At 41.8% G+C, this 19,993-nt stretch overlaps 1 protein-coding gene across 1 annotated transcript; it reads left to right on the forward strand.

The window, feature by feature from the left end:
• Positions 1 to 939: 939 nt before the first annotated feature.
• Positions 940 to 19,907, forward strand: LOC133407924 (E3 ubiquitin-protein ligase RNF38-like). Its single transcript, XM_061686274.1, has 13 exons — positions 940 to 1,397; positions 1,960 to 2,251; positions 8,456 to 8,508; positions 8,668 to 8,849; positions 12,512 to 12,941; positions 13,573 to 13,713; positions 13,824 to 14,015; positions 16,014 to 16,175; positions 16,271 to 16,374; positions 16,578 to 16,659; positions 16,745 to 16,866; positions 17,079 to 17,178; positions 19,088 to 19,907. Exons 2-13 carry the CDS (start codon positions 1,966 to 1,968, stop codon positions 19,148 to 19,150), a joined length of 1,917 nt encoding a protein of 638 aa, XP_061542258.1. The 5' UTR covers positions 940 to 1,397; positions 1,960 to 1,965; the 3' UTR covers positions 19,151 to 19,907.
• Positions 19,908 to 19,993: the final 86 nt, after the last annotated feature.

The following is a 19,993-nucleotide window of genomic DNA, read 5'->3' on the forward strand; positions in this document are numbered from 1 at the left end:
CAGAAAATGGATGGATGTTGTTATTTGATGCTACAAAAACACAGCTTTTGTTTTGGTACTACGTTTCTTGACACTGTGGATTTGCATATTTGCTAAATATTTAGTTTGACCCAGAACATTTAGCTTTAGCATTTAACATTTATATTTAACATTTAGTTTTAATATTTATATTTAAATTTAAGATTAATATTGATATATATTTAACATTTTTATGTATATTAAACATTTAGTTTAAGTTTTAGATTTAAATTTACATTTAAGATTTATATATATTTAACATCTATATATATATATATTTAACATTTATATTTGAGACTTAGATGTAATATTTAATATTTGTATTTAACTAAAATTGACAAATATTGTTCTAAATGTGCAAAAAAGTGACGCTCGAAAATTCACAGCAGTTTTTTTTTTTTTTTTTAAACCTTTTGAAGCTACGTGACAAAATGCTGCTGTTATTTTGGGCGTGAGTAGCTTTACAAATGGCACCCCACAAAATGAAGCATTTCAATATTTATATAGATGTTTTTATGTCATATGGATAGGCTGCCATTTAAATGACGTGCAACTGAAACCAAAATACACACGATTTTGAATGCTGTAATTACCCAAATAATTCATTATTTCCGCATTGTAAACACATCGGCATGAAATGTGAAGACAAAGGCAGTCAAGTGAAATGCTTTGTGATTGGCGGTGCTAGCATATAGATATAAGAAAATGAACGTTTTTTGTTTGTTTGTTTTTTGCTGCTCGAAATAGCGAAGTGAAAGCATCGCGTTCAAAGCGTTTACTAGTTAGTTAGTACTGTTAGTACTGTTGTACTATAGGATCTAGTTTGAAACTGCTGAATTATTAATGAGCTGGGCGACTGGCTGTGCGTAGCTAGGCATTAGTAATCAAAGCCGCTAACACGATTACGCTCAAAATCAACCGTTGCAGCACTTGGTCGCGTTCATTGTCTTGGCATGCACACTTTAAAACAGATATCACTTCCACGTAGACATTTTATGTGGCTCATTTACGGCGAAACAAGGCAGGTACGCGCTGTACAGTTTATCGATTGAAAGTGACTGGCGATAGTATGGAACACCCATTGATCGATGTTCACTACACTCCCTGCTGACCCGAGAAAACATTTGATATCGGACGCGAGACGGGGATTTATTTGAGGTGGAAAAACAAGCTCCATATTTTGCATCCAGGCGCGCTCTGGAGCAGCGTTTGTCGGTCTTACGTCGACTCGGTACGACGTTTCGTCCCCGCTGAACGTCGCCGCCGTTGGACTTGTTTTTCCTGCGGCGGGAGCCCGCTTCCTGTTAGCTTGTGCTGCTTCGGGGGAGCCGACATTCTGCTGCTGAACGTGCCCGTCGAGTTCGCCGTCGCAAACGGGCGTGAGTGCACGTTTCTCGCTTCGTGTTCGTCAAATCGACAAGTTAGCGCGATTATGCTGCTCCACTTCGTTCGCCGTTGCTTCTATTTCTTGTCGCCTACGCTCGGTAGCTTAGCCATGTTGCTTCTGTGAGGGCTTTAAGTCGCCTCGTCAAGCTTACTGCTACAGTCTATGTACCGGCGGTTTCGCTTGTTTCGAACACAAGTTAATTCGCGATACAACCGAATGTGTTGACTTAAGTGGTGGTCGTCATTTTGAAGTGTTTCCCATGTGGCCAAAACAAACAAAAAAAGACAATAGAGAACAGGAGACGTAACTAACTGCTAGTGTCATCTTTCTGTTTGGACAATTTTGTGTTGGTATTTGTCACTTTTGGACGGTGTCGAATTTCCGGTTGCAACTCAATTTTAAAGGCATTAAGTCGCATTATTTGGTTAAGATCGTCTTCCGGGCTATTTAGCTGGAAAGAGAGACTGGGAAGCCGCCTGACGGGGGAGGTTCCCCTCGTCTTTTGACCCTTTCGGCTTGTCCCCCACCCGCCCCGCCCTCCTCCTCCGCCCCAGCCAGCCATGGACCCCCCGAGGACACGCTCTCGATCTCGGTCCGGCTTCTATCATTTCGCCGTGAGCAACCCCGCTGGAGGCAACAGCGGCGGTAACGCGCTCGGAAACGGGAGCATGATGAGCGCCGGCGGGGGAGGAGGAGGAGGCATGAGCTTCCCGCAGCAGAGCAACGCCGGCTGGGCACCGCACCACGGCGGCCGCGGCGGCTACCCTGACAGCCAGCCGCAGCAGCCGGGGACTTACCTGGCCGCAGGGGCGCAGCGCCACGGAGCTCACCGGCACCCCGGGTCTGGTAAGTGGCGTGGGGCCTGCTCGATGCACCATTACATTCGCACTTGAAACCTCGGAGGAACACCGTTATTAGGCAGGCAGCCTCTGGGCTTCATCTACCATCTGTAATTTCAACAAAAAAGCCTTTGTGTTGTAGTACATACAGTTTTAGATAACATTCATTCAATGTTCACACTCACCTCAACAGCTTACTGAGATCCAGCGCAGTGTCTCCAGCACAAATTATGATCTTACAACAATAATAAAGCTCAAGTTTTTTTTATTGATTTTATTCATTTAACATGTTTATTGTGTAGGACTGTACCACATCATACCGTGAGATATTTGCCTCTCAGCTGATTAGTTTAACAGTCGATCAGTATGATTTCGTGCAAGTCTAGTTCTGTATCCCACGGGGTATGCTCCAGTTGTTTTCCATCAATCAGTCTACAATAAGGTCAGATCAAAACAATTACCTTTTGAATGAAAGTAAGAAGTTCATCATAGTGTAAGAAATACATACCATTTGTAGTCCATGTTGAGATATGTTTGATACTTTTAATAGTTCTCTGACAATCAAAAGTTTAGGGTTTGTAATTTTTTTTTTGAGACAGCTCTTGAAGTGGATGGCCAGTGGTGCCTTGAGATACGACTGACTACCTTTTTGAGATATGAGTTGTCATTTGGCTGAACCGTTTTTTTTTTTCTTTTTTCTTTTTGGCTTTGCAAAAATCCAAGATCTGATCCAAGATCTGAATCCAAGATCTCTCTCTGAGAGAGAGAGAGCATGTAAACATTTACAAGTCAGGGAGGAAAAGGATTTAATAACTGATTGACCCTCTTTTGGCAACAATGTCAACCAAACGTTTCCTGTAGTTGCAGATCAGACATGCACAAAAATCAGGATAACTTTTGGAAGATTCCTCTTAAAAAAAAACAAAAAAAAACAAAAAAACAGTTGCCTTTCAGCAAGATTCCTGGTGTGAATGGCCCTCTTGTGGTCATGTCACAGTAGCTTAATGTGGTTGAGGTCAGGGCTTCTCCAGAACACGTATTGTTTTCTTCTGAAGCCATTTTGTTGTTGATTTGCTTCTGTGTTTTGGATTGTTGTCCTGTTGCAACACCCATCCTATTTTCAGCTTCAGCTGTTGGCCAAATGGTTCTTCGGCAAAATATCTTACAAAACTTGTGAATTCTTTTTTCCATTGATAATAAATAGCAAGCTGTCCAAGCCCTGAGGTAGTACATCATACACAAAACATGAGGCTTCCTCCACCATGCTTCACAGTTGGGGTAAGGTTTTGATGTTTGTGTGTTTCAATTCAACTTTGGTTTCATCTGTCCACCAAATATTTTGCCAATAGTGCTTGGCAACTTCGAACGTGCAGCAATGTTTTTTTTTAAATTTGTTTTCATTTTTATTATTATTTTTTTAAAAGACAGTAACAACTTCCTTCTTAGTGTTCTCCCATGAAACCCATTCTCGTTTAATGTTTTATGTATGGTAGATTTGTCAACGGAGAAGTTGGAATGTGCCAGTGATTTCTGTAAATCTTCAGCTGATACTCTTGTTTTTTGTTTTTGTTTTTTTGTTTTTTTTAAATAATAAAAAAATTTTTTGAATCTCATTGAGCATTCTGTGCTGTTCGCTTGTAGTAATCTTTACGGACGAAGAGAACAGACAGTCAGAACAGACTTTCTCCATTTAAAGACACATTTTATAACCATGGACTAATGAACATCAAGACCTTTAGAGATACTTTTTAAAATTTTCCAGCTTCATACAAGTTAATTCTTAATTGTAGGTCTTCTGTGAGCTCTTTTGAGCGAGGCATGGAACACATCAGGCAGTGCTTCTTGACCAGGGACAATTCTAAATTGGTGTGTGTTTTCTGGTGGTCAGACAGCTTTAAGCCACACCTACAATCTTGTCTCATTGAGTGGACTCCAGGTTGGCTCACAAGTGACTCATTAGCTCTTGGGGAATCCTCAGCTTAGATGTTATTTTCAATAAAAATAGGAAAACATAATTGTTTGAGTGGTATTAGTTTAAGCAGACTGTTCTTGTGATTTAGATGATCAGACCATATTTTATGCAGAAATTTAAAGTCCAAAGGGTTCACATACTTTTCATCTATCTATCTATCTATCTATCTATCTATCTATCTATCTATCTATCTATCTATCTATCTAGCTATCTAGCTATCTATCTATCTAGCTAGCCAGCTAGCTAGCTAGCTAGCCAGCCAGCTAGCTAGCTAAAAATAAATCTCCCACAAGTACCTTCATCCCACTATACTTTTTTCAGTTCAATTCATAGAGGAATTATCCCACTGCATTATCACACAATTTCTTTTTTGTGTGTGCGGTGTGACTAATTTTGTGATTCTCCCCCATACTAATTTGTAACCCTTTGAACTCAATGCAATACTGCCTTGAAAATAACCACCGCCATTATGCTGTCTTGTGGCTACAGTGACCCAAACAAAACCGTCTTCATGCTCCCTCCAGTGTGGAATTTTAGATCGTGCGCCAATGTTCCACAGTGTCAGCGTGCAGTCTGAAATGGTCCCGCTAGTTAGACTGCCCCTATTACACACGTTTGAATGTTCAGTAGCTACTAATATCAGTTAAGAGTTCAAATTAAAAGTCCTTAGTTTTCACATTGCAGTTCAAAACCAATCAAACCCCACTGTGGGTTACAGGAATAGCGCAAAGGGCACTTTGGTTATTGGTCGCATTCTTAACCACTCATCCATAGCAGAACCATCTTATACAGTTGTGCTCATAAGTTTACAGACCCTGGCAGAATTTATGATTTCCTGGCCATTTTTCAGAGAATATGAATGATAACACAAACAATTTTCTTTCACTAATGGTTAGTGCTTGGGTGAAGCCATTTATTATCAAACAACTGTGTTTACTCTTTTTAAATCAGAATGACAACAGAAACTACAAAAAGGACCTTGATGAAGTTTACATACCCCAGTTTTTAATACCGTCTATTGCACCCTTTAAAATCAATGACAGCTTTGAGTCTTTTGTGGTAGTTGTGGATGAGGCTCTTTATTTTCTCTGATGGTAAAGCTGCCCGTTCTTCTTGGCAAAAGGCCTCCAGTTCCTGTCAATTCTTGGGCTGCCTTGTATGAACTGCATACTTTATATCTCCCCAGAGTGGCTCAATGATATTGAGGTCAGGAGACTGAGATGGCCACTCCCGAACCTTCACTTTATTCTGCTGTAGCCAATGGACAGGTCGACTTGGCTTTGTGTTTTGGATCATTATCATGTTGGAATATCCAAGTATATGTCCCATACGCAGCTTCCGGGCTGATGAGTGTAAATTTTCCGCTTAATTAGAGTTTGAATACTGTTAGTTGGCATTCTCAGTTCCTTGGATATCTTCTTATATCCCTTTTCTGTTTTATACTGTTCAATTACCTTTTCCCGCAGATCTTTTGACAATTCTTTTGGTTTCCCCATGACTCAGAATCCAGAGATGTCAGTGCAAGGGTCTGTCAAGAGCCCAGAAACTCACTGAACCTTTATACACACACTGATTACAAGCAGACAGATCACAAGTGTGGATTCAAACCCATTTGTGGCAACTTGTGTGCATGTTATCAAGCCAAAATTCCAAGGGTATGTAAACTTTTGATCAGGGTCATTTGTGTAGTTTCTGTTGTAATTATGAACAACACGGCTGTTTGATAATAAATGGCTTCACCCAAGCACTAACCATGAGTAAAAGAAAAGTTTTTGTGTTATCATTCATATTCTCTGAAAAATGGCCAAGAAATCATAAATTCTGCCAGGGTATATAAACTTATGAGCACAACTGTAAATATTTTTGTATTATTAGATTAGGTGTGAAGGTTCTCAACTTCAGAGAGTACCAGGCTTCTAATAGGGGTTAGGCCTTTATTAATGGGGTGCTTTAATTTTCCAAATACTTTTTAATCATAACAAAAATGTAAATCCGTTTTCCACAGCATTTAAACAATAAACAATAATACGTAAAACAAAAATAATACATATTACAATATAATATGTACATTTTGTTGTGCTACAGACGTTTAATGCGACACAGAGTAGGGAGGTATTTATTTATTCATTATTTTTTTATTTATTCATTATTCAAATTTCGAAGTGGAAGATGCACCTTGCGATTAATTGAGACATGACATCCTATTTATCTGAAGTATTCATATCCCACAGATCTTACAAATTATTTTCATAACATGGTAGTATCTCTTGATGGGAAGGTGGTCAGCAAGTCCGGTTAAAACCCGGGCTGCGGCCTTCTTGCGTGGAACATGCACTCTCACTGTGCATGTGTGGGTGAACACTAAATTGTCCTTAGGTGTCAATGGGAGTGTGACTGATTTGTTTTGCTGTGCTATTGGCTGGTGACCAGTTCAGGGTGTACCCCACCTCTTGTTTAAATGAAGCTGTTATACACTGCAGCTCATTCCTGACCCCGGTGGGAACAAGCGGTGTAGAAAATGAATGGGTGGATGGATGATGATCTGTTTCTGTAGTTCTTCACAACGATTATGCTCACTGTATGCAGTACATTGAAGTTGCACATTGTTTTTCTTGCTTTTATCTCAAACACAATACAATAGTGGTTGTTGATTTAGCAGGAGGTCCAAACTGCACTGGTTTAAGACGAGGTTTAGTAATACAGTAATAAAAAAGCCACTATTCTGAGGAAATCAGCTTGTATTCTTGCCAGCAGAACTCCATCAGTCTCCCCCAGTGATCCTTTTTTTACCAACCCCGACCCCCTGAGGTGAGAAGATGGAGTTCCTCACAAGTTCCTCACAAAACAAAACGCATGAGAGACAAGGACCCTGCAAGGTCTAAAAGTTGATGGAGAAAGATATGACAGCGTGTTGCCGCCAGTGTCAGCTGGTCAGTCGGCTGTCTTTGCCTCTGTTCTTCACAGTTCCCTCACTATCGGCAGACTTCACATGGCCCCAGAGTGGCTCTGCAAAGGACAACAAAGGGTTGGGGTTTGCTTTCAGTTCTTTTGTTTCTGGGGAGCCTTGTTGAATGAGGGAGACATGGAATGGAGGGAGTAGAGGAGGGGGGAGTTCTTTTTTTTTATTTTAGTTATTCAATATTTTTTGTGTCTTGCTTTGACATCTGAAGGATGTCTTTTCATGCTGCATAAAAGCATGTGTGCATGTGCTGCATCCAGATTGCACATGTGCCCTATCAGATAAACAGCTGGCCTCGCATTGGTCTTCTCCAGAACATATTTATTACATTACTGCTCTATTACTGCTCTATTTATTTTTACTGCTCTATACCCCAACTAAAGCCGTTTCTTTGCTTTTTGTTTAGTTAACAGGATTAGGCAAAATTGTAATGAGATTTTTGATACATTGGTTTGGAGAGGGGGCACAGAACACAACACTTTTTCTAGGTGAAACATCGCAACTGTTGAAAATGATATCCGAGGAAGTGGAAAATGTGCTTGTGTGCTAAGTTTTCAGTATGGGAAGGCCAACCAAACCATAATGCAGTAACAGTAGATTAGTAGTATTTGAGATAATAACGCCTCTCCCGCATCTACTGCACTCTTATTGTCTCCAGTGGATTCACATTACTTACAAAAAGTTAAATTGTTTTTGGTTTTTTAGACCACTTTCGTTGAGGTTTTTTGTTTTTAGAAGTGCTTGGCGGACCGGGTCTAACGCTCTGTTTTCACACTTTTTTAGTTTTTGTTTGTTTTGTTTTTAATGTGTGGCTCTCCGTACAGACATAGCCAAAATTAATCATGAACACTGCTGAGCAATAACATTGATAGCTTGTGGCTATCCACTAGTGATGGAGTCGAGAACCCCCTTGAAGAAGAAAAAGCATACGATGGCCGCTATTTTCGGTACACCAGAGGCAATGAAAGAACCAGTGTGACTTTTTTCCACAGAGAACTTACTCTGATTTGTATCAAGCAGCTATTGGAAAAGCCTGGCAGACCGAAGAAGCGCAACACTGATTGATTAGGTCGATGTCTGACGCCCATCTGTATTTGGAGTAACAGACTCATCACTGATGCATATCCTTTGTGATCCTGCACAGGAAAATCAGATCTAGGCGACCAATGTGTCGTGCTGGCTTAGCAGGCGTATGTCTGTGTCTTGTGATGTTGTTTTTCTCAGCACCATCTCATCTGATTATGTTTTCCCCTCTCGCTATCCTTCTCTTTTGCCTGCAGGAGGAGTGCTACACTTTCATCCAGATAATGTGTTCAGTGAGGATCGAGACAAAGTAAGCCTTAATACATGATCACTGCATTTGACCCCAGTTTACTTATGCTTTGAAAATTATTTGTCATTTAGCTTTGTTATAATGATTTCGACCATTTATATATACATCTTCCCCAACCAACCAGCCAACCAGCACCCCTTCTTTATCCACTGTGTACAGATGGAAGATAGCCCAAGCCCAAAAAGGCAGCGTCTTTCCCAACAGTCCATTTTAGATCTAAGCGCCGTCCCTCCGTCTACCCCGTCATCTCCCATTCGCCCCTGGGAACTCCCCCCTAGTCGCAGAGCGCACGGCCACTACACGCCAGAGCGATGTCACACACCTGTCCGCAATCGAAGAAGGTAAGCGCAGACACGTATAACCAACATTTTGTCATTTTTCATTGGAATGTATAATTACAAGTGAGGAACTCTATCTGCAACTCGTATGATATAATATTTAATAGAGTTTCGAGAGTGTTTACAGCATAGTTTGGGCAGGAGATAGCGAGCGATTGCGATTACATCACTCCTCAGAATCCTTGGAAATAGGCTGCTGCCCGCTAACCCGGCATCCATGTCTAATAGCCCAGCCGTTGGTGCGCTCGACTCGCAACCTGGGGTATGGTGTTCACCTGAGCTCGAACCACAAGCAGCACCGCGCCATATAAGTAACTGTTATTGAGGCTGATCAATTAAATTTGTTTATTAAAAACTGCATTTTCCACATTTCTTCTTTTATTCAAAGGGAATGTATTTCTTGTCTTCCAAGTAAGTAAGGTACAACAAAAGGGAGGAAAAATTCCTGTACCACAGTTTATATAATTTTCCTCTTGAATTAATCACTGAAAAAAAAAAAAGATAAACCGTTATTTCTAAATAAGCACTTTCAATATCCTCTGCCATCTTAAGCCCATGCCATTTGCCTGAAGTGACAGAAAAACATTATACAACCTGCCATACCAGTGTTGAAGAAAATTTAAAGCACACCGAATACGTTCAAAAATAATATATTTTACACTTTATGTTGGTGTACTGTAATTACTTGGTCAAACATTGTTTTGCAATACATAGTACTTCACAAGAGTCAAAAAGACGTAAGAATGCAATGCAGCACAAACTGTATATGGTAAAGATACAGCTGCCTGTGATTATGCACATGGCCAGCAGGTGGTTTCGTGTGCAGTGAAGCATCAAGAAATTAACCGTTACTCGAACCAATGGCTGAAGTGTTGCAATGCTTCACGAAGCGTCATCTCGCCATCACTATCTGATATAGTCAGGTTTATAGGGCCAATTTATTTAAACATGGCAGCAATAACTCAAGTCTGACAGGTCAATTGGGCCAATGTTCTTAGAATATAAAGAAACCTTACTGAGTACCTTACCGGTTTAAAACATATTTTAAAACCTCACTGCAATGAATTCTGGGTACCCATATTGCATTTTGCTGACTATATTGCATGGGCCGTGAGTGTGCGGAGTAGTGCCAATGCTCAAGGCAGGAAATCGCCTCTTCCCACAAAGTCTACTGGGCTGTTGTTCATGTCACTCAAGCAGGACGTGCCTAATAATAATTTGGTTGTGTTGTGCATGGACAAATAAAATAGCTGCACCTCTGTCTAAGCTGCAGTTTAATAAATTGGCAGTGGAATGCATATATGAAACTTATGAATACACAGTCCCCTCCAAAAGTATTGGAAGGGCAAGGTCAATTGCTTTTTTTTTGTTGTATACTGAAGAAATGTAGGTTTCAGATCTAAAGATGAATATGAGACAAAAGTTCACAATTCCAGCTTTTATGGTATGGTATTGTATTTACATCTAGATGTGTGAAACAAATGAGGATAGAGTACCCTTTACTTAAAGCCACCCAGTTTTCAAGTGAACAAAAGTATTGGAACAAACTATGAAATGAATTTAAAGTGAATAACATTTAATATTTTACAATCTCATTTATTTGCCAAGTATGTCAAAAACACACAAGGAATATCTCTCTGGTAGTCGGAGCGGCTTTAGTACGACAACAGACATTCAATTATAGAATACTTTTGAGACATAAAAACACAGTACGGAGAGTCACTGAGCAATGAAAGGTTACAATAATGTGGGAATGCCGACACATTTATTTATGTATTTATTGACAATTGTGCAAATAATGCAGAGTCCTCTAGCAATTTAGAGCAGTTTCAAATGACTAATAGAGCAATAGTCTGGTACAGTGACCATAGTACAAATGACTTCAAGAAATTTAAGAAGTTTAAATTGACTAGCAGTGTGATAGTCTGGAACTATGTCAGTTGTGCAAATGGTGCAGATAATTCTCAAGCATACGACTGGCCAGTATTGGTCAACAACAGACATGCAAATAGTGCAGAGTGGCGAGACGACTACAGTGAGTGCACGAATACTGCATAATTGGCCTGACACAGATGTGACAACAATCTCAAGACAAAATTGGCAGCATGTTAGAATGGAATTGTAAGTTAACTGTTTAAGAAGTTAATGGCAAGAGGGAAGAAGCTGTTGGACTGTCTCCTAGTTCTAAATTGCATTGATCGGTAGCGCCTACCTGAGGGACAGCGCTGGAAGAGGTGGTGACCAGGATGTGGAGGCTCCAAGAGGATTTTGCATGCTCGTCTTAGTTCTAGCAGCGTGCAAGTCCTCAAGGGTGGGTAGGGGGGTACCGACAATTTTTTTCAGCAGTCCTGATTGTCTGTTGCAGTTGGAGTTTGTCCTTTTTTGTGGCACCACCAAAGTAGACTGTGATGGATGAACACAGGACTGATTCGATGACTGCTGTGTAGAACTGCCTCAACAGCTCCTGTGGCAGGCCGTGCTTCCTCAGAAGCCTCAGGAAGTTCGTCCTCTGCTGGGCCTTTTTGAGGATGAAGTTTATGTTGGTCTCCCACCTCAGGTCATGAGAGACTATAATTCCCAGGAACTTGAAGGTCTCGACGGCTGACACAGGGCAGTTGGAGAGCATGAGGGGCAGCTGTGGCGAAGGATGTGATGATTATCTGAAACCCAAATGTCTTCAGCATCTAACAAAAGTTGATCTTGCCGTTCCAAGACTTTTGGAGCGGAATGTATATAATAATTTGATAAATTGCTATATTGTGGATTTCATTTACTGCGGGGGTTGTCTGGAATGTAACCCCAGCGATAAACAAGGGTTGACTGCATACCAAAAGAGGTGTTCCTAATATTTTGGTTACCCAATTTAATTAAGTGCCAAATCTTAGAAAATGCTTATTCCAGTGCTGCCGTGAAATTCCATACTGCTAGAGCCAGACACGATAATACACATGAAATTAATAACTCTCTGAATGTCAATCAAACCTGAGCTTTATTTTCTTTATAAACAGAGATATCATTTGCAGGTATGGCTAATAGCTCGATGTACTTTATCAATCACATGCAGGAAATTAAGTCATAAATGATTTGTGATGATGTCTGAGTGTAATTGGTTATGGAATGTTTGTGTTGTTACGGTTCAATGAACATAACATGAAGTTACTATTAAATCAGGGGTGGGCTAGCTCCATTGTTTAATCTTGCCCACCAACCATTTATAATATCAGGAGTCCTGTAACATTTGTTGCATTCATTTATCAGTTGTTGTCCTAAAATTGGTTACTTTAAATGTATAATTATTTTTAGATTGCTATCATTTAATAAATATTACCTAACTGGTCAATTTTCTTTTAATTAAATGAATATAATGCAGTTAAATGAGAATTATTGCTCATTAAACCTCATCTACTTCACAGTATCTATGAATGACTTAGCCCATCTGCTCATTTAAAAAAATCAAAATGCCCATCAGCACTTGAGCAAAAAAGTTTGCAACGATCAACAAAATAAAAGGTCCATGATGAAGTCTGATGAAGCCTCATGTTCTGTGTGAAAGAGTGGGGATGAAAAACATGTATTGATTTAATTGCTCCACATTTTGGTGGGTCTATTATTTCAACTATGAAGGGCAACATGGCTTAACCGCAACTTTTATTCTCCCTCCTTAGCCCTCCAATGAGACGGCCGCGTGGCCGCAGAGACCGCCTGACACGTCATCACCACACTCACAATCACCACCAACATTACAACAACAACAATAGCAACAACAACCATCACCACCCCAACACTCACCCTCACCACCATCACCATCACCACCTGCACTCTCACCTTGGGCTGTCACCCGGCCACCAAGATGAGAACTACCGTCACCCAGCCCCACCGCAGGGCTACCCGCCCTATGGCCAGCAGCCTCCCAGAGGGCCGGGGCTCGGGATGGAAGAGCGCCAAGTTTACCATCCCCCAAACCCCTCCCCGAGGCCCCTTCATCCGTCTTCAAACCTGTCCCCCCGACTGCTGCACCCTGCGGCGCATCCGCAGCACCCCCACCCCCACCCATCGCAGCAACAGAGCAGCGGGGTGTTGGACCTCCAGGAGCAGGTGAGAATAAAGGCTTCCTTATACTCCCCGCTCGCGCAGGTGACAGCGCCCGCATTGCATCACGTGACCGACGCATTGGGCCGCGTGGCCCCTATGCAACACGGCACAAATTGTCGCCGCTTCAGAATGCAGCGATCATCTCTCAGGATTGGTCCATTTTAGTCAGATGCTGTGATAACGTACTCAGCTACTCAGGCGCACATACCACCTACGCCGCCGCTTTTTTGATCGATTTTGCAACATAATTAAACGTATAATCTGGTCATCAAGGTCCATTTGTTCTGGCAGGCACTGTTCCACAGTCGCCATTGTTGTTGCTTTGTTCCTTGTTCCAGAAAGTAAAAACGGCTACCGGAATTGGCCATAAAATGCATACAAAACTCCACCCTGTGGTGTCCTAGCCAACACCAGCCGTAGCGACCCCCCCGACTTGGAGGAGAACTGCAACACTTTTTCAAAACAGCGTGCGTGGGTTGTGCTCGAGTATACAGGCAAACTGCGTGCGGGATAGCCGCAGTGACGTCAGGGCGGTCGCCGCCCGCGCGAGTATAAGGAAGCCTTGAGAGATGTCTTAATCTTTTGTCAATTTACTGACTGAACGATGGCTACAATCCTTGTTCTCCATGTTTAGGGTTCAGCTCCGGTGTCGTATCCCGTGTCCCCCCCGGGGGTGACACCTGGTCTGCCACCTCGTTCGGCCCCACAACAGATCCCAGCATGCTCGTTAGTCTTCGGTGGACAGCACTATCCTGTCTGCAGCGTCGCCCCTCCTGTGAGTTTTGCTGTATTCCAGCTAAAGTTTATACAAGACAGTCTACATCTTTAGACTTGGCTTGGCTATTTGTTGACCAGATACTTTTTGTATCCCCTAATTCTTGTCAGGTCCTGCAGACTTGTTCTGTGCAGCACCTTCCCATGCCCTACCCTTTCCCCTCTCTGCTGTCCAGTGACCAAGCCTTCCTTCTCCCCCCTCCTCCCCACCTTCCACATCCTCCCACACACCTTTCCCACCATCCACCTCACCTGCCGCAAACTGGACAATTTGGACCCTACACGACACAGCAGGCCCGTTCAGTAAGTACCAGAGGAGCAGTTGTGAGGGGATAGACGTATTGGATAGTTGGATAGCACCCTGTTTTAACTTGAGGACCCAGTTTGAGAGTCAGGGAAGATTCCTAAGTGTGCTGTAGACATTCATCTGTGTATTGTTTGAATAATCAATGTAATAGGACAACATCTTGTCAACAAAACACACCAGTCGGGCACATGTGCCAATACTTTTGCTAATGTTAAAAATGAGTAGATTCAAACGAAAGGTGCTGTCAGATCCACATGTACATGCAATGGAGTAAGCAAGATGAACATGAGCTCTTGTCTCATGTTCATCTTGCTTACTCAAAAGGTTTGGCCTCACTGTTCCAATACCTTTGGGAGTGTACAGACCCTTTCCAAAAAAATTGAATAGCAAAAAAGTTTATTTATTTCCATACTTCCATTCAAAAAGTTAAACTTTCATTGATTATAGATTCAGGGCCCAACATTTAAACAATCCCAAGTATTTATTTGTTTATTTTTACATCATTTGGGTTTCCAGCTCATAAAACCCACAAATCAGGAATTCAAAGAATTCGAATACTATGAAGGAATCATTTACTTTTTCATTTTTTTGGAGGAAAAAGAAATTAGGGACACATTCAATCAATCAAAATAGTGTACTTTCAAAACGATATGTTAATCTTCAATTCTTGGTTTGGAATTCCTTTGCTCTAATCACTGCCTCGATGCGCCGTGGCATTGAGGCAATCAGCCTCTGGCATTGCCTCGGAGTTATGGAAGCCCAGATCTCCTTGATGCTTGCTCTCAGTTCTTCCTTGTTTTTGGGTCTGGTGCCCCTCATTTTCCTCTTGATAATACCCCATCGATTCTCAATAGGGTTTAGATCCGGCAAGTTGACTGGCTAGTCAAGCACTGTGATGGCATGGGCATCGAACCAGGTTTTGGTGCTTCTGGCGGTATGGGCAGGGGCCAGGTCTTGCTGGAAGATGAAATCTGCATCTCCATAAAAATCCTCAGTTGAAGGAATCATGAAGTCCTCTAAAACATTCTGGTAGACTGTTGCGGGGACCTTGGATTTAAGAAAGCAGAATTGACCTACACCTGCACTGGACATTGCACCCCAAATCATGACCGACTGACTGGATATTTCACACTGGACCTCAAGCATGTTATGGTTTTGAAGCTGTGACTCCCACCTCATTCCACTCTTTCTTCATCTCTGCTAGATTCTTGAATCTTCCCTGTTTGATAATGCGCTGAAGCCCACGGTCATCTCTTTTGCTGGTGCACCTTCTCCCGCCACATTTTGTCCTACCACTAGACTTTCCATTGATATGCTTGGACACAGCACTCTGTGAACAGCCAGCCTCCTTAGCTTTGAACCTTTGTGGCTTACCCATCCTATGGAGGGTCTCAATGATGGTCTTCTGGCCAGTTGTCAAGTCTGCAGTCTACCCCATATTGAACTCAAATGGGAAAATTTAACCAAACTGAAGCAATTTAAAACCTGTGCAGGTGCTTTGAGTTTAGTAGGTGATTAGTGTGTGACACTCCGTTTAAATCATTTATGGCCTGCAAAATTTGGGCTGATTTCTTCACAGTATTCACATTTTTTGAATACCTGATTTTGTGGGTTTTATGAGCTGGAAGCCCAAATTATGTGAAAATAAACAAATAAATACTTGAAATTGTTTAAATTGTGGGCCGTGAATCTATAATCTGTGACAGTTTAACCTTTTGAATGGAATTATGAAAATAAACTTTTCCATGATATTCAAATTTTTTGGAAAGTGTGTCTGTCTCTCTCCATATACATATATATTATACACACACGCACACATATTATTAGTTGAAGAGTCCATTCTTTTGTTCCAAACAAATTGTTATGTGTCAGATATGATTATAGGCCTAAAACTGTGGTAGTCTCAGTAACATTCAGGAAAACAAACACGAGCAGACCTCGTCAACTTGTATTCGTCATGTATGTGTCTGATTACACGATTGTACCTCCTGCAGCCTTTACAGAGGATAGAGAATGATGTGGAGCTGCTGGGAGAGCATCTGTCTTTGGGTGCAGGGCTCCACTACCCTCCTGCCACCCACCCAGCTCTCACCCCACATTCCACACAGCTCCACTTCCTCTCCCATGAGCCCCTGCCCCAGGAGTTCTTTGGAGTGGTGAGTGCCAAGACCAGCTCCAGTTTGCTGTTGAATGAATGCTAAAATCACTGAAATGCCACAAGCTTGACAGGCGTATGTCGATTGTCTCCCAGTCCTACCCGAACTTCATCCCTCGTCGCCTCGCGGGCCGAAGGTACCGCTCGCAACAGCCACTACCGCCTTCGCCTTATCACCCCAGCTTCCTGCCTTACTTCCTGTGAGTTCCTTTTTCATGGAGAAGAACAGCTTCATTTTTCTAAAAAAAATACACACTTTTTATTTTGTCAAGTGGTTATTTTTCTCGTGGGTTAGCATTTTCTATTAATGCATGCTTTTTTTTTTTTTTTTTTTTTTTTAATTGCACATTTTCCTCAAGGGCCAGTTTTCAATTAAAAGTAACTGTTCAACTCCTCTTTGTAGATCAATGCTGCCGGTCCAGCCAAGTGGCCCTGCGATCAGTCTCGAGCTGGATGTCGATGATGGAGAAGTGGAAAATTATGAGGTTTGTCAATTTGACAATTTTGAAGAAAAAAAATACTCTGCTACGTATTGAATTGAACCTCGATACCAATTGTTTTCTGTTGCAGGCCCTCCTCAATCTTGCCGAGCGTCTCGGGGAGGCCAAACTCAGAGGACTTACCAAGGCCGACATTGAGCAGCTTCCTTCCTATCGCTTCAACCCAAATAACCACCAGTCTGAACAAACACTGTAAGTGCAGCCAGCAGAACCTGAAAAAAATTGAATAGGTCAATTAAAGCAACTTCCTTCAGACTTTGATGGTCAATAAAATATTTTTTTTGTTCATTCTCTCTGTACGGCCCGGTGGTTGGGGCACATGCCAGCACACATACTCCCTTAGAAGCTCTTTCAAGCTCAGTTTGGCAGACCAGGTTTGTTGTGCTTCTGTTGTCGTCTTGCAGGTGTGTGGTGTGCATGAGTGATTTTGAGTCCCGACAACTGCTGCGAGTTCTGCCCTGCAGCCACGAGTTCCACGGCAAGTGTGTCGACAAGTGGCTGAGGGTAAGTACCTGCCCCGTGGAGCTGGCTGACTCACACTGATGTGATGCAACACACAACTCATGACATACAGTACATCATTCATCCTTATCTGAGACCAATATTGTATTACACATTAAAATAAACCGTAATGTATGCCGATGTTAGTAAATTTGCTCAGCAGCTATAAGGAAAACAAATGCACAGAGCCCAGTTGTAAATTAAAGGAGTCCTTTTGAAATTTTGTATCCATAATTTTAAACAGGCGGCACGGTGGAAGACTGGTTAGCACATCTGCCTCACAGTTCTGAGGACCCCGGTTCAAATCTCGGCCCCGCCGGTGTGGAGTTTGCATGTTCTCCCCGTGCCTGGGTGGGTTTTCTCCGGGCACTCCGCTTTCCTCCCACATCCCAAAAACATGCATGGTAGGTTAATTGACAACTCTAAATTGCCCGTAGGTGTGAATGTGTGCGCAAATGGTTGTTTGTTTGTGTGCCCTGTGATTGGCTTTCGACCAGTTCAGGGTGTACCCCGCCTCTCGCCCAAAGATAGCTGGGATAGGCTCCAGGACAGGCGCGCAACCCTTGTGAGGATAAAGCGGTACACAAAATGGATTGATGGAATTTTAAACAGTTCCCAGGTGTCTTAATAAAAAGTTTCAGATTTTCTTTGGTCAAAATACACAGAGGATGACTTTCGCTACAATCACGACTGGGAAAGAGGTAGGAAAAACGACAAAACGTGACTCCGTGTTGCCAACTTTTCCTGCCACCTCTAGCAACTATTTAAAACCAAAAAATTAAAATAAATAAATTGACCACCAGCAAACCTTTTTGTGTTTTTTTGGGGAAACTTGTGGAGACTCCCTCCAGAGAAAATGTTCACCCCTCACTGTCCAGACTGCAAATAAATGGTGCTTTCACAACCACCACTGGCTGGTTTAGAATTACATAACAGTGCAAAATAGATGGCTCACAGACAGATGTTCAGAAATGGGCAGATAAACAATTTACTTGAATTAACTAATTTAATTAATTTCACACTTGATCAGTGGGCAGGCACCCCAGAGACCCAACGGGTTGTCTGAAAACAATAAAAAGTCCAATTTCCATTACATTGTGGGGGATACGTTCAAGACTGATCCGCAATTGGTGAAAATACGATATACAGGTACATACAGACCATATGAATTAAAAAAAAAAATGTACAAATGGATTAGAACACACTTTTTAAAGTACTCCTCAGCACCTGTTCTCAGTCTCACTCGCATAGTTCTCCAAAGTGTACTTGTGTCAAGCTGTTTGTCTGTCTCACTTGAAGTTTACTGTAAAAATGACATGTAAAGAGAATTAAACATTGAATATTTAAACAACAAAATATTCAATTCATTTTAGCCAAGTAAGTTTCAGTAAGTAGAGCGAGCGGTCCAGCGAGCGAAGGTAGCCGGTTTCGAATCCCGCCATCGACTGTCCGCATGTCGAAGTGTCCTTGGGCAAGACGCTGAACCCTAATTTGCTCCCAGTGGACCTGGCAGCGCCTTGCATGGCAGCAGTCGCCCATTGGCGTGCGTGCGTGCGTGTGTGTGTGTGTGTGTGTGTGTGTGTGCGTGCGCGTGCGTGCGCGTGCGTGTGTGCGCGCGTGTGTGTGTGTGTGTGTGCGCGTGTGTGTGTGAGAGTGCGTGCGTGCGCGGTTTTGTAAAGGGCTTTGGGCACTGTGATAGTGTAAATAAAGTGCTTAATAAGTGCACTCAATTTACTTTAACACAGCAACACATACAAACAGAGCATACAACAATACTCACAGGTATCCAGTATCTCTCTGCTTTGTATACATACTTAGTATTACTGAAGATTGGATGGGGACATTCTCCTTTGGGTGGCAGTAATACGCATTATTATGGTTGTGTACTAAAGCCCCTCCTGTCTTTCCATAGGCCAATCGGACGTGTCCTATTTGCCGGGCTGACGCCTCAGAAGTCCAGCGAGACTCGGAGTGATCGCGTGATGTGCTACAATCTAAATGTCTATTAGACATGTTCATCACTGCCTGCTCCAGATTTGTCTCATCTGTTACATACATGTACATGATTGTATACCCGCGTACAAACAGACACACCATTTCTTCCATTATTTCTATTGTTGTGTGTGCCTCTCTCTCTCTCTTTTTTTTTTTTTTTTTTTTCTTAAACGGCACAATCTTCCTACTTTGCATACTTAATTACTGTGTGTACCATAAGAGTTACAAGTATTTTGGTCAATTTAATTATGCAAGCCTGTTGGAAATGGGATTGAGTGTTGAGATTTTTTCCAATATTTGAGCATGTGCGTGTGTGTCAAGAGTAAAGACATAACTTCTCATGAGTGATAGTTTATACTCCATTTGTACATTTCTGCACTATTGGTCTTTATGTACAGTATAGCAATGTGTATTATGTAATTCCTTTTACTCCAATTTCAGTTCAAGGGTCCATGTTGCCACTAATCTTTGTGTTACTTTGTGCTAAGTTGACGCTTCATTATGTATTAATTATTATTGACCATAATGACTGACTGTTTGTCTTGTCTGGCATTTACCTCATTACTGTCTCCACACTTTACAAGCACTTCATAGCACTAATATGAAATTAAGCACATTTTTTTTTCTTCCTTTGAATAATGGTGACTTTGCAGTGGCAAATGTTAGATAGATATATCTCTATAAATATACATACTGTATAAATGTATGAATATCTGTAAACCAAATAAAAGGCTTGATATGAACTTTTTAAAGTTGGACATTTGTTTTTTTGTTTGTTGTTTTTTTTGTTCTGCCCCTGTTTGCTTTCATTTAGGAAAGTTGT

This window comes from Phycodurus eques, chromosome 9 (assembly GCF_024500275.1).
Source record: "Phycodurus eques isolate BA_2022a chromosome 9, UOR_Pequ_1.1, whole genome shotgun sequence".
In the NCBI taxonomy this organism is placed as follows: domain Eukaryota; kingdom Metazoa; phylum Chordata; class Actinopteri; order Syngnathiformes; family Syngnathidae; genus Phycodurus; species Phycodurus eques.